We start from the raw sequence: 15,763 nt of genomic DNA, 5'->3' as shown, positions 1-15,763 counted from the left end.
CAGACAGCACAGTGCTGCTGTCTTAGAGTGAGCTGTTCAAAAGGATATGCCCCCGATCCAGTTAGGCCATGCCCACTCCTCAGCCAACTGAGATTGAAAAAATGAAGTTAAAATTCAACTTCTAGGTCCCGCTAAGCCACGCCCAGATCTGGTTAGGCCACGCCCCTCCCACTCCTGAGCCAACGGGGATTAAAAAAAGAAGGTAAAAATCAACTTCTGTCAGTTGCAGAGGTGGGAGGGAGGGTGACTTTCTCCCTGCAGCTTACACTCAGATAGCACAGTGCTGCTGTCTTAGAGTGAGCTGTTCAAGAGGACACGCCCATGATCTGGTTATGCCACGCCCCCTCCCATTTCTCAGTCAACTGAGATTGAAAAAATGAAGTTAAAAACCAACTTCTAGGTCCTGCTAAGCCACACCCCGGTCTGGTTAGGCCATGCCCCCTCCACTCCTCAGCCGATAGGGATTGAAAAAATTAAGGTAAAAATCAACTTCTGTCAGCTGCAGGGGTGGGAGGGTGACTTTCTCCCTGCAGCTTACACTCAGACATCACAGTGCTGTTGTCTTAGAGTGAGCTGTTCAAAAGGACACAGCCCCAATCCAGTAAAGGCCACTGTTAAGAGGGCAGGCCCCTCTGGAGGTCACTGTCAAGGGGGTGGTATGCTGTGAAAGTCATTGTTAAAGGAGAAGTCTGCTGTAAAGGTCAAAGTTAAGGGGGTGGGCTGCTGTGGAGGTCCAATTTTAAGGGACGGGGCACTGTGGGGGGCGTCAGTGTTAAGGGGTGTGGGGCTGTGGAGGTCACTGTTTTGGGGGCGGGTTGCTGTAGATGTCACTGTTATAGTGGATAGCATTGATATCTTTTATCAAATATTAAATTAACTAGATTAAATATACCCGAGTGAAGCCGGGTCCTTCAGCTAGTATGTTATATTTTGCACTAAGTAGAGAAAGACTGATATATGTTTACTTCTGGCCTGATTCTTCAAACTACTCTTTCACTACACCGAACCCCAGGGAGTGAAAGCCTGAGGGAGCACATGACACAACATCTCATCAGGGCAACTACCACTCCTATTCTCTGCATCTGTTCCTCAGAGGCTTGTATCTTAAGTGCTTTTAAAATTAATATACACTGCTCAAAAAAATAAAGGGAACACAAAAATAACACATCCAAGATCTGAGTTAATTAAATATTCTTCTGAAATACTTTGTTCTTTACATAGTTGAATGTGCTGACAACAAAATCACACAAAAATAAAAAAATGGAAATCAAATTTTTTAACCCATGGAGGTCTGGATTTTGAGTCACACTCAAAATTAAAGTGGAAAAACACACTACAGGCTGATCCAACTTTGATGTAATGTCCTTAAAACAAGTCAAAATGAGGCTCAATAGTGTGTGTGGCCTCCACGTGCCTGTATGACCTCCCTACAACGCCTGTGCATGCTCCTGATGAGGTGGCGGACGGTCTCCTGAGGGATCTCCTCCCAGACCTGGACTAAAGCATCTGCCAACTCCTGGACAGTCTGTGGTGCAACGTGACGTTGGTGGATAGAGCGAGACATGATGTCCCAGATGTGCTCAATTGGATTCAGGTCTGGGGAACGGGCGGGCCAGTCCATAGCATCAATGCCTTCGTCTTGCAGGAACTGCTGACACACTCCAGCCACATGAAGTCTAGCATTGTCTTGCATTAGGAGGAACCCAGGGCCAACCACACCAGCATATGGTCTCACAAGGGGTCTGAGGATCTCATCTCGGTACCTAATGGCAGTCAGGCTACCTCTGGCGGGCACATGGAGGGCTGTGCGGCCCTCCAAAGAAATGCCACCCCACACCATTACTGACCCAATGCCAAACCGGTCATGCTGGAGGATGTTGCAGGCAGCAGAACGTTCTCCACGGCGTCTCCAGACTCTGTCACGTCTGTCACGTGCTCAGTATGAACCTGCTTTTATCTGTGAAGAGCACAGGGCTCCAGTGGCGAATTTGCCAATCTTGGTGTTCTCTGGCAAATGCCAAACGTCCTGCACGGTGTTGGGCTGTAAGCACAACCCCCACCTGTGGACGTCGGGCCCTCATATCACCCTCATTGAGTCTGTTTCTGACCGTTTGAGCAGACACATGCACATTTGTGGCCTGCTGGAGGTCATTTTACAGGGCTCTAGCAGTGCTCCTCCTGTTCCTCCTTGCACAAAGGTGGAGGTAGCGGTCCTGCTGCTGGGTTGTTGCCCTCCTACGGCCTCCTCCACGTCTCCTGATGTACTGGCCTGTCTCCTGGTAGCGCCTCCATGCTCTGGACACTATGCTGACAGACACAGCAAACCTTCTTGCCACAGCTCACATTGATGTGCCATCCTGGATAAGCTGCACTACCTGAGCCACTTGTGTGGGTTGTAGACTCCGTCTCATGCTACCACTAGAGTGAAAGCACCGCCAGCATTCAAAAGTGACCAAAACATCAGCCAGAAAGCATAGGAACTGAGAAGTGATCTGTGGTCACCACCTGCAGAACCACTCCTTTATTGGGGGTGTCTTGCTAATTGCCTATAATTTCCACCTGTCGTCTATCCCATTTGCACAACAGCATGTGAAATTGATTGTCACTCAGTGTTGCTTCCTAAGTGGACAGTTTGATTTCACAGAAGTGTGATTGACTTGGAGTTACATTGTGTTGTTTAAGTGTTCCCTTTATTTTTTTGAGCAGTGTATTTTTAATTATTGTTTACCTGGTGTGTTCCATTTTTGCATATATGCTGCGGTTTGTTCATACATCTTTAAAAACCTGACAGTCGTCGTACATGTATGGGGGATGTCTGGAAGGAGTTAATAGACCTATATGTGACATAAAGACACCCTTATCTTTTGTTTGTATGATAAGCCTAAAAAGCTGTCTTTGACCCAAGAACACTAAAGGGGTCCTTTAGGCGGGCTGAGAATCCACCAGATAATCACTAACAATCGTTATTATCTGGCGGTGTAAAGGTAATGAACAAGAGTAACGCTCGTTCATCGGTTAATCGCATCATTCATGCAGTCACAAAAATCGTTGCTTGCTGGCATCAGATTGTACTGTGTAAACAGCCTCTGCTGCCGGCAAAATGATTCTGTGTGGGGACGAGCGAAGGCATTAGCGATCGCTCCTCTTCATGCTGTGGAGGAGATCGCTGCATGTAAATGCGGCAATCTCTTCCGCTGACAAGTAGGCGACTGCCAGGAAGGAACATTTTCTTCCCGACAATCTCCTGCTCGTCAGTAAAGGAGACTGCCGCATTTACATACAGCGATCTCCTCCACAGTATGAAGAGGAGCGATCGCTAATGCCATCGCTCGTGCCCACACAGAATCAGTTTGCTGGCAGGCGGCAACAGAAGCTGTTTATATAGCACAATCTGCTACCAGCAAATGATGATTTAGGTGACTGCATGAAAGATTCTACCCAATGAATGAGCTTAATCGTTGGCACCTTTACACAGGCAGGTTATCGATACAGAGCGTTCCTATGAAGGCTTGTTAGTGATGTTCTGCCTGATGATCTGAACTACTGGAATTGTATTTCATGATAAAGCAGCCAGGAGTTGTGCAGCTTTGAGAGCGCCCTTCCCCCACAACTGATTGAATTCCATTCAAAACAGTCCCATTCAGATAAATGCAACTGATTTTCAAATGTATCTGCCACATGTGAAAACACCTCTGTCTTTGTATGATAAGCCTAAAAGGCCATGTTTGACCCAAGAATACTAATGCAGAGTTAGTTTCATTTGAACCTTAGTTAGTTTCATTTGACCCTTCCCCCAACACTGGTTTATCTAGCATAAGAACAGTTGCAGGACAAAGCAAGGAGTTCATCAGACTCCATTGTAAAGGATTCAAAATACAGTATATTCAGATCTCTTGGCTCTGCCCATGACTACGGTCAACTAAGGCGACTAAGGAGGTATGTACAAGTGTGTTTATCACAAAGGGGTTGTGGAACAATGTATATATGAGCCATGTGGACATGTAATCAGCTATATAGCCACATGGCATGTCATAGGGGGTGAGATGCCATAGAACATCATATTGGCATTACAGGACACATTGCATTGCTGCTAATAATATGATCTGGAAACTTGAAAATGTTTCTTAAAATACCCCAGGCTCAAATGCTAAGACCTTTCTGTTGACTGGCCCAGTGGTAATGATAGAAGATTAGTTTTCCAGTGCTGTCTAGAAGGAGTACATTGTTACTGTTTTGTGTTAAAATCAGGGATACTGATCTGATTGTTGAAACATCAGACGCGTTTCGGACCATACTGGCCCCTTCTTCAAGTGAAATCAACATCTCCAATACTCCAGAAATTCTGATATTCCTGTATTTGTTTCTGGAACAGAACAGCAAGGTAGTCTGAAATCTGAAAGACCAGAAGACTGAGCAAAGGTAATTAGTTCTCTAAGAGTGGTTTTATTTTAAAGTGATAGTAGTATATTTCATATTAACACTTAATTTGGCGGATATCTTCCTGCAGGTTCTTAAATCTTTCAGGTACAATTTATAGACCTTTCTATGATTCACTCATAGTTCATTACATTTGACAGTATGACAACTATCAGTTCCCAGTAATAATGGCATAAAGGTGTGTTCACATAATTTTTTTTTTTTAACAGATGTTAGGGTCCATTCACAGGTCCGCAATTTCGTTCCGCATTTTGCGGAACGGAATTGCGGATCCATTCATTCCTATGGGGCAGCACGATGTGCTGCCCGGACACGGAATTGCGGACCCGCACTTCCGGGTCCGCAATTCCGTTCCCGAAAAAAATAGAACATGTCCTATTCTTGTCCGCAATTGCGGACAAGAATAGGCATATTCTATAGTGCCGGCAATGTGCGGTCCGCAAAATGTGGAATGCACATTGCCGCTGTCCGTGTTTTGCGGATCAGCGGCTCCGTGGATCCACAAAACACGTTGCGGACGTGTGAATGGAGCCTTAGCTGAAGGTCTGTGGGAATTGTGAAACACAGGACACACAGTGTTTCTTGCTACTGGCGTTTTCTTTGATTAGGTGGCCTTTTTTCATCTGTGGCGTTTTTGAAAAATGCAGCATGCTGTAGATTTTGACGTTCTGTCCGGCGTTTAGGCAACACCCTCTCTATAAAATAAAAATAGCATAAAAAATAATTCACACAGTCATTTAGAAAAAGCTGCTAAAAAAGGCCATAAAAACCTCATGTGTATGGAAAAAATACAAGCGTAGCTTATATTTTTTTTAGCACTGGAAAAAACGCCAGTGCTAAATCATGTGTGTAGGGGCCCTGAGTCATGTTTTTTCCCCTATTGGCAAGATATAAAAACACCTTGAAAAATTGGCAGAGCTTCAACATCCTGAATTTTTAAAAAATTACCAGAGACCCCCCAAAATGACACCTAATTAATAAAAATGCTAGTAGCAAAAAAATGCTTTCTTTTAGCACTGGAAAAAACCCCAGTGCAAAATCATGTGTGTAGGGGCCCTGAGTCATGTTTTTTCCCCTATTGGCAAGATATAAAAACACCTTGAAAAATTGGCAGAGCTTCGACATCCTGAATTTATTCGAAGCTCTGCCAATTTACCAGAGACTCCCCAAAATGACACCTAATTAATAAAAATGCTAGTAGCAAAAAAACGCTTGTGTGTCCTGCGTTTTGTATTTCCTATAGACCTTCGGCCAACGTCTGCAGCTGCCGCTTTTACCGCAAAAACTACAGGTGCAAAAGAAGCCAAAATTGCAGAAAACGCCACCTGAAAACCTATGTGTGGACCCATCCTAAAGGAATTTTGCTGTAGTAATTAAATAGGGTGAAGAGAGCGGGGTGAGTTCATTTTGGCTCTAGATGACAAAGTGTCTACCTAGATATACTTTATTTTGCTTTATAGTAGAAATCATAGGATATACTAGCCATGTTGGTAAGGAGAGACATGGAGAGAAGAAGAGCAAAGAATTATAGACTTTAAATAAGAAGAACAAACTGTAGATATGTTTTCATCATATCTGCCCACCTTAAGGAATCACTGTACAAGGTTTTAATTGACTTGTTGAAAACCAGCTCTAAAATTCTAATCACTCAACCATGACAGCCAGAGCCCACCATTATTAACAGTGGGGCCCCAGAAGCAGAGAAACAAAGAGTGGTCCGATAAACAGAGATAGCGTGGTACAAATGAACTACCAGAATGCTTCCATAAGCAGAGCAAAACACTCCTCAAAAAGTGCCAGAGTAACCCTGTAAGTGTGCTCCTATAAACAGTGCCTCAGCTCAGTGGCTCCATATAAAGAACCAGAGTGCCACCATCAGGCTGGGTTCAGACCTGAGCGTATTCGATATGCACTGTTTAAAGGCGTTTTTATCAGGCGTATTTTGGGGCGTTTTTGTATTTTGGAAACGCGCGTCGTACGCGCGTTCTTGCTATTGACCACAGGGGAGTACAATGAAAAACAGAGGTGTTACACGCGACAATATGCCCCAAAGAAGCTCCTGTACTTCTTGGGGTGTAGGGCGTTTTACAGCGCGTTCGTACGTGCTGTAAAACGCTCAGGTGAGAACCATGCCCATAGGGAAACATTGGTTTTTGCCTGTTGAGCGTTTTACAGCGCGTAGGAACGTGCTGTAAAACGCTCAGGTGTGAACCCAGCCTAAAGAGCAAGGAGACTCTGATAAACAGAACTAATGTTCCATCATAATTAGTGCCAAAGTGCCCCTATAAACAGTATCTAAACTGATGCAACTGATCCAAATTTTATTTAAGCCCCGCTTATAAATTGGTGGTCCTATTTTGTTTGCAGACATTCCCAGTGGCAGGGCCTACCTGTCTCGTATTTACCAGCTGCAAAGTTGGCAAGTATACACCCCCCCAACAGCTGTCTGCAGGCTGGCTGGTCCCTTCCTATCCCAGCTATGATCTCCATTTATATAGATTACAGTCAATAGACTCTGTGTGAAACATTACCCTGCTGGCCATCATGGTGGTTTGCTGCAGTGTTTCTCAATGTTCCCAATGAAATACATGACATCAAAGTGCCCCTAGAGCTACAGCCATAAAATGTGCTGCACAAAATACAGGCATGAGGACATACTGAGTACCCCCGAGAGGCATGGAATGTAACCCTGCAGCAGAAAGAAACAAGAAAATTGCTTAAAGTCCCTGCAAATGTGGGTTTGTTGGTTGCTATGTTATCATACAGTTTCATAAATTTGCCCCCTAGAGTCTACTGGTCTCCATCATTTTAAAGTAATCTCCCCAGACAATCTAGAAAAGTTGGCAAGTATGGTTTAATGAAAGAGAACATTCACCTTCTTGGAGATTTCCTTTCAGCACTTTCCTGCTACAGCAGTTTAGGTGGTACATTTGCAGCACAGATCTGACCCATCTGCATGAGGCGAATTCTATTGATTCCTGTGCTTGGGAGTTCACTTTGATAGACAGTACATTATGAAAAGTGTTTAAAAGAAAAACTATCTTTGTTGCTGTAACAGACAGTGGGTGTGGACCCACTGTGCCAACTAACCAGTTTGACTTTGGGCTAAATCTAAGGGTGTTGTCCTGGCAGTCCCCTGGTATTCACCCTTTAACCCCTGTACAGGGATCTGGACTTCACCACAGGGAACCAACCAGGCTGCTACCTCCTAGAGTAGTCCTGGTGTAGTTGATAGCTGACCTGCGGGGGTCAGAGACACCAGTGCCAAGCACCAAAGTCTAAATACAGTACAATAGGCAGGGCAGGCTGAGTACATGTGCAACGGCCCGGTTCAGAGTCTGGGGTATCCCCTTAGGAGGTTTCTACGAAATATGTCCCTCTTACAGAGCAAGTAAACGTGACGCAGCTGCAGTTAAGCAGCAGAAGCTCAAGGCTCCCTTTGTAGAAGGTAATGTTGGTACCCAGATGTAGGATTGCCAGAGTGGTGCAGGGTGGCCTACAGTCTCTGTAGATGTTATTTACATGTGTCACAGTGTTCCTACCTGGATATCCATGGATTCCAAATGTGGAGGGTTGCGAAGCAGTGCAAAAGGGGTAGGTAAACTTGGATGGTGGATGCAGTGGCGTGCCTAGGGTATTTGGCACCCGGGGTGGGTCCTTTTTCTGGCACCCCCCCCCCCAACACTTGACCACATACCTCTTACATCCAGGGACATCTCCTGTCATGTTGACCTTCTCTTTCCTCTTCTCCTCCGTTAGACCACCATGACAAATTCTTTCAGCCGCATCTCATCTCTACAGAGTTGGTAACACAGACACGTTAGATTTCTAAATTTTTCTATCAAGCTCCCCATCCTGGTGTCCCCACAGTGTCATCCTGCTGCCACCCCCAATACTGTGCCCGTTGTGCCCCCCAATGCCCCAGGTACTATACTGCTGAAAAATAGTGACCCCAGTAGACATAATTGGGGTCATTTATCAAACTGGTGTAAAGTAGAACTGGATTTCAAAAATATAAAAGGTGGAATCTGATTGGATGCTATGGGCAACTAAGCCAGTTCTACTTTACACCAGTTTGATAAATTACCCCAAATGTCCCTATAGTGTCTACAGCAGTTATAATGTCCCCTAGAGTGCCCCAAGTAATAATAACACCCTATATTGTGCTCCAGGTAATAATCACTGTATGGTGTCCCCAGAAATAATAGAATTGCCCCTACAGTGCCTCCCCAATAGCAACGCCCCCACGCTGCTCCCATATAGTAATTTCCCCCACACTGCCCCCATAGTAATTGCCCCACCACACAGTAATTTCCCCCACACTGCCCCATACAGTAATTTCCCCCACACTGCCCCCATATAGTAGTTTGCCCCACACAGTAATTTCCCCCACACTGCCCCCACACAGTAGTTTCCCCCACACTGCCCCCACACTAATTTCCCTCACACTGCCCCCACACAGTAATTTCCCTCACACTGCCCCCACACAGTAGTTTCCCCCACACTGCCCCCACACAGTAGTTTCCCCTACACAGTAATTTTCCCCACACTGCCCTTAACACAGTAATTTCCCACACACAGTAATTTCCCCCCCCACTGCCCCAACACAGTAATTTCCCGCACACTGCCCCCCACATAGTAGTTTCCCCAACACAGTAGTTTCCCCCACACTGCCCTCACACAGTAGTTTCCCCCACACTGCCCCACACAGTAGTTTCCTCCACACTGTCCCCACACAGTAGTTTCCCCCACACTGTCCCCACACTTCCCCCCAGTAATTTCCCCCACACAGTAATTTTCCCCACACTGCCCCATATAGTAATTTGCCACACACAGTAGTTTCCCCCACATTGCCCCATATAGTAATTTGCCCCCCACATAGTAATCCCTCCCAGAATAATTTGCCCCCACATAGTGATCCCTCCAATAATAATTTGCCCCCACAAAGTAATCCCTCCCATAATAATTTGCCCCCCCATGTCCCCCAAAGTTGGCACATAAAAAAAAAAAAAAAAATACTCACTTGCGCTTGTTCGCAGAAGAAGGCGCACACACTTTACTATGCTGCTGCGTCCCGGTACAAGCGCGTGATGACGTCATCACGCACGCCTGCTCCGGGATTTCACTACCGCATAGGCCTCAGACCTACTAGGCCTGAAGCCGATGGCAGTGATCGGCGGGGCAGGGAACTATGCGCTCCCGTGCCCCGCCGCAGTATGTGGGTGTCAGCGTTCCAGCAATGAGCGCTTTCATCTGTATTGAAGGAAGCGCTTATTGCTTCTGGCACAAGCCGGTTTCCGGGGCGAACCGCAGGGCCTCTGGGCCTAGCAGAGCAGGGGTGTCCTGTCGACCTTATAACGGGCAGGTGGTGGCAGCAAAAGTTTTGTATTATTGTGTGGGTGTGCTTGCAGCCTTCAGCTGGCTATTTATGCTTGAGTTACGGCCCGGTGCAGGGGTAACAGCGTGTGAGGGCGTGAGTTGATTCGGCCTGAAGGGCTTGGGCAACCCTTGTCACATGACGCGGTGGGCTGGGCTGGTCCCCGGTACGTGACACAAGCATATATCAGATAGCAATTCCAAGGTCAGGGCAGGCTGAGTACGTATGTATATCAGATAGCAATTCAAAAGTCGGCGCAGGCTGAGAGTGTGTGTAGTCAAGGGAGCAGTGCCAAAGTTGGGGCATGCATCAAGGAGCAGAATCAGTAGACAGGCAAGGTACAGTACAGGCGTAGTCAGATTAGAGATCACACCTTCGCTGGTTACTAGAGTCTAGAAAACCTGAAAGCTCAGGCAAGGTGGGTGAAACCTCCCTAAATAGGGAGGCTGATCAACATCTGTTGAAGATGCCTTCAATTGGGGCTAATTACGTTTGCTCTACTGCTCCAAATTGTTCTGATCCTAGGATTTTACATGCATGGAAGAACCCACACTGACACCAGGCAAGGGTCAAAGCAGTTTCTCGTTTTTTACAGGAAGTACAGCAGTTTATATAGACATCAGAGAGGCATTCCCCCTGAGGTTCGTGGCATTGTTACATTGGCTGAAATATGAAAATATGAAAAGAGATAACACTTGGCATCTGCGCATTGTGCATTGTTTTACTAACTCTTGTATGTGAACTATGTAAATATCTAACTATAGGGGCCATCTTGTAATGGAGTCTTCACCAACAGCAGAAAAGCATATATGACATAGCAAAGAAGCATGTTCTCTTGGGTAGGATAGAACGTTTGTGCTTTGGAGAAGATAATGTGTTGTCTGAGAGCTGGAGTATATGGGAGCTTTCTTAGCTGATTCAAAGAATGATGGCCACATCTCTATCACATCTTAGCCAGCAGCTGGGCAAGAAGCAATGGGAAAGGAAGTTCACTGAGCACTAGTAGGCCCCTTTCAGATGAGCGAGTTCCACACTCCAGACAAGCAGCGCGATTATGCAGCATCTCCCTTCCTGACCTCCCAGCACTGCCACGGTCATATAGCATTATATAGATTTATGATGTTATGTAACCCTTACAGTTCTGGAATGTATTGTATAACACTGACAGCATTATGTTTTACATAGCATTATAAATCAATATAATGCTATGTGACCCGTGAGTGCTGGGAAGTCGGGATGGGAGCTGCCTCAAACTCACGTTGCGAGTCCGGATTGTGGAACTTGCTCATCTGAAAGGGACCATACACACAGGGAGAGAGGAGCAAGGACAGCAATAGGCATGGAGCGCCAGTGTGACATTTGGTCATAGCAACCAATCACAGTGTAGTTGTTACATGAAAGCTCCATTATGATTGGTTGCTTGGTTACTATGGGCAACAAAGACAGTTTTTCTTTTCGACAGTTTCATAAATCTCCCCCATAAATATGTGCTGCGTCTGTGCTGTTGGTTGCTAGGCAATAACAACAGGAGTTGTAAAAATGTTTTTCACTAACATTTTCCTATAGTTTATTATATCTTTTTTATACAGGAAACTATGCTATGGTGTGTATTCAACTGAGTGTAACATTTCTTATATAATAGTTTTTTTGATATATAGCCAAAGGAGTTGCCCGCCCTATACAACTCTTATCCGTTGCCACAATCTAGATTTATGATGGCATAGTGAAAAAGTTGGCTCTTATCTTAGCACAGACTTTGAAACTGAGACAGCAGACAGGATTCCAGAAGAGACCTAAGTAAAAAAAGCTCTCCACACTCGGTCACATGAACATTCCACATATATTCTGCAAGCGCTATAAATCCCCTTATCCATAGTGAAGTAAGATGGAGATGTTCAAGGTACGTTTTTTTTTTTTTAAACTGATTAACCATATATCCTAGATGCTCAAATGATCTGAGAAATGACATGCGTAGGTTGCAGCTGTAAAAAGCAGCTTGTGTTAAATTATGTCTGCATGATCCCTTTTAATTTGCATGGTTTATCCCAATAGTATAATGCTGGATATTGTTATAACTGAGTGAAAGGGAGAGAAAGAGAAAGGAGGGCAAAGACATTTCTTCGGACAGCTAGAGGAACAGCAATGTTGGCGACGGCAGTGGAATATCAGCCCTTATTACACAAGAAGGAAGGGAGCGGGGTAAGTGGCCGGTATATGTCAGTAATGTATCTGGATGGATGAGTGGATGATGCCTGTTCACGAGTAACCATTTAGTGTAATTGGAGTCAGACATCTCTTATCCCTCATATGAGTGCTGTGTGTTCCGATCTATAGGACTTGTCATTACACTGAACTCGTGTACATCAGATGGCTGAACACTATTCTTATTGTGTAATAGCCCCATGATATATTTCACAGTGCTGCATGGACTAATCTACGTGTTTACCTGCATTGTATATTGCTCTTTCTGCACTGCAGATAATATTATCTCCTCTCCTATATTGTAAATGTACGGCCACACGGTCAGATTTCTTGATGCAGTTTAGGAATCCGTATCTGTCCTTTATACTTTCTCTCATTTTATGATCCACTCCTGATTTTGGCTTCCAAAACTGCATCAGTAAACCTGACTGTGCGGCTGTACCCTATAGGCTGTGTTAGAAATTGCAAGAATCAAATGTAAAATCGTAATATCGTTTGCAAAAGAGCGATCTTCAACTGATAGTTTCCAGCAATCACAACTGCAGTAAATTCTCGCCGATCGTTATCTCAGCATACTTAAAAATGATCGTTCATCGAGCGCATATCTGAGCATATAATAAGTCGTCATATGCCATTGTCACAACTACCATTTTCCACCTCCATGAGCTCTAATCTTTGTGTGTAATACATTTATTGATGAACGATTGGTGAGTTTATAGAATTAATGGTTTCTACAGAGATCGTTGCTCTGTCTAATGTGAGTACTTTTGAACGCTAACGAGTTGCTAACTATTCGATGGTCAGTTCACCTGTACGAAATCTGCTGGTCTAATACAGCCTTAATTCTGTGCTGTCTCTGATAAGTGCAGTAAGGTACAATCAGTACAGGGTGTGTATGTAACACCCCAGAGTGGTGTTACCACTACTGCTCCCTGCTACTATCTCTAATGGGCTAATATAATGTCATCTTATGTATGTCTTTCCAGGTCCTCCACAATGTGCATTCGTAATCTTGTTATGTAACTGTTTATTAGATGTAATGTTCCTGGTTCACCAGCAGGTGGCAGCGTAAATGGCAGAGTTATCCTTAGATAGAATGGAACTCTCCATTCTATTCTAAATCCCCTCTGGACAGAAGTGGGCCAGTCCTGTTTGCTACCGGAAGGAAGTGGGGCAGTTCTGGTTTGTTTTGGTTTAGACTCCATGTACGAGCTGCCAGGATTCTAACCTACTTTTTGGCTGAACATAAGTCCAACTACAAAAGTGGACTACAAGTTCGCTTGTCAGTACAGCTGAGTGAGAGAAAAATATAGCAGAGTTGAGTTTGCCTGCCAGTTTAATGCTAAAGCCTGCTGAAACCAAGACAAAGCCTGAAACAGTTTGCACATCGCTGCCACTTAATAGAGGATTCCTATTCTTGTCTGCAGCTGCGGACAAGAATAGGACATGCTCTATTTTTTTTCGGAGCCGCGGTCTGGAAGTTCAGGGCCGCGGACCAGAAATGCGTATGCGGACAGCACACTGTGCTTTTCCGGCCCCATTGAAAATGAATTGGTCCCCACCCATTCTGCATAATTGTGGAACGGATCGGTACCCATTCTACGGACGTCTGAATGGACCCTAAAGCTGCCATTCAACTTCATCTCAAGGTCTGGACTCAAGTTATTTCTTCAAATCCCTCAATTATTCCTCCTATTTATTGCTTCAGAGTCAAAGCCTGGTGTCCAGCCGTATCCAGGTGGGAGCACCATGACACACATAAAGGGACATTTTAGGCCGCACTATATCAGCATTCCTACACCTGGGTCGCGTGTCATACATCTATTAAAGGCCCTAGGGGGAGCCGCCCATTGCATGCATTACTTGCATCTTTTTCCAATCACATCCTCTGGAGTTCAATTTTATTAAAAGGGTTTTCCAATAATTTAATACTGTTGACCTATCCTCAGGACAAGTCATTAGTATCTAATCGGTAGGGGTGCGACACTTGGGACCCCTGCCGATCAGCTGTTTGAGAAGGCACTGGCACTCCTGGGAGCACTGCTGCCCTCTCTGTGCTCACCAAGTACAATGCACTACATTGTATAGCGGCTATGCTTGGTATCACACTCAGTCCCATTCACTTCTATAGGGCTGAGCTGTGCCTAGGCCACGTGACAGATGAACGTGTCATCATTGGCCTAGGAAAAGCTGAGAGATGGCCGTGGCACTTACATGAGTTCTGGTGTCTTCTCAAACAGCTGATTGGCGGGGGTTCCAGGCATCGGACCCCCACTGATCAGATACTTAGATCATCAGAATAAGGCTGTTTTGAGGATCCGCAAAACATGGATACCGGCCGATGTGCGTTCCGCAATTTGTGGACTGCACATGCCATCACTATCATAGAAAATTCCTATTCTTGTCTGCAATTGTGGACAAGAATAGGAAAAGTTCTATTTTTTGGCGGGGCCATGGAACTTCGGATGTGACAGCACACGGTGTGCTGTGCGCATCTTTTGCAGCCCCATAGAAATGAATGGGTCTGCACATGTTCCGCAAAATTGCGGAACGGATGTGGACTCATTCATACGGTCGGCAGTTTTTTATGCACTTTTTGAAGCTAAAATCAAGAGTGGATCATGAAAGGAAAGAAAATATTAATAGGGTTGTCCAAATTAAATAAAAACTCTGGGAATAGCAGAAGAATCAATACTTACCCCTTTTCTCCTCTATCGCTCCCAACACTGCGCTTCTGTCTTCCCTGCTGCTGGTTGTTTTCCTGGCTACAGTGGCGATGTCCCATTTGTAAGTTAATGTAATAGATGCTAGGTGGAATATAGAGGTGGAGAAAGAATTAAAATACTGTTTCGAAATAACCATTTTGAATATGCTGTGAGATTCAGTGGAGGGGGTTACTAATGGGGGGGGGGGGGAAGGCTTGAGTTAGCAACTGATTATATTAACTTCTGTACAGATACTATTGTTCCAGTGAAGAGAGTTAAAGGGGTTGTGTCACTTCAGTAAGTGGCATTTATTATGTAGATAAAGTTAATACAAGGCACTTACTAATGTATTGTTGTTATCCATATTGCTTACTTTGCTGGCTGCATTAATTTTTTACTGCTCGTGTTCATGGTTACGACCACCTTGTCATCCAGCAGTGGTGGCTGCGCTTGCACACTATAGGTGTGCTTTGCTGGCCGAGACCGCTGGAGCGCGCATAGGCTGGTGTTTTTTCCTATACTGTGCAAGCACAGCCACTGTTGCTGGATTGCAGGGTGGTCGTAACCATGGAAACGAGCAGTGCATAAGGTGGTGGAAAAATGAATCCAGGCAGCAAAGGAGGCAATATGGATAATAACAATACATTAGTAACTGCCTTGTATTAACTTTCTCTACATTATAAATGTGATTTGATAAATTGGCACAACCCCTTTAAATATTTTCCAAATGAGAGACCTTGGGGAACAAAGGAATTGAAGTGTGTCCTAGATAGGTGAAAACAAGCATTTAACGATGCTGATTGATTATAGATGATCTAAATGTTGTACAATACCTAGGAATACTGACTACTCTCTTCTAGTCAATGTACTGTTCAAACAGCATCTCATTGATTGTTGTATTGGTCTGTACTGTAAATCTAATAAAAATCTGAAAGTAAAAATAAATAAATGGGAATGTTGGTAGAATGGGGTGGCTCTACCAATAAGTAGGATGGAGTGGTGCTCAATATCTAAGTGTTAACTTCAACACACCAGAGGGTTA

At 44.8% G+C, this 15,763-nt stretch overlaps 1 protein-coding gene across 3 annotated transcripts in view; it reads left to right on the top strand.

Annotated features, from left to right (window-relative positions):
* The first annotated feature begins 3,861 nt into the window (after positions 1-3,861).
* LOC120991439 (solute carrier family 2, facilitated glucose transporter member 11-like) overlaps positions 3,862-15,763 on the top strand; it is a 105,690-nt gene continuing 93,788 nt past the window's right edge. Inside the window, exons 1-3 of one of the 3 annotated variants that reach the window (XM_040420258.1) lie at positions 3,862-3,936; positions 4,249-4,419; positions 11,867-12,013. In XM_040420258.1, the coding sequence (XP_040276192.1) occupies positions 11,957-12,013 (57 nt within the window). In that variant the 5' untranslated portion in view covers positions 3,862-3,936; positions 4,249-4,419; positions 11,867-11,956. Of the gene's footprint in view, positions 3,937-4,248; positions 4,420-11,600; positions 11,715-11,866; positions 12,014-15,763 lie in introns of those variants that run through there. The other 2 variants (XM_040420257.1, XM_040420259.1) reach the window with 2 other exon arrangements.

The sequence above is a fragment of the Bufo bufo genome, chromosome 2, assembly GCF_905171765.1.
Source record: "Bufo bufo chromosome 2, aBufBuf1.1, whole genome shotgun sequence".
NCBI classification, from domain to species: Eukaryota; Metazoa; Chordata; class Amphibia; order Anura; family Bufonidae; genus Bufo; species Bufo bufo.
This window is presented reverse-complemented; position numbering and strand designations above follow the sequence as displayed.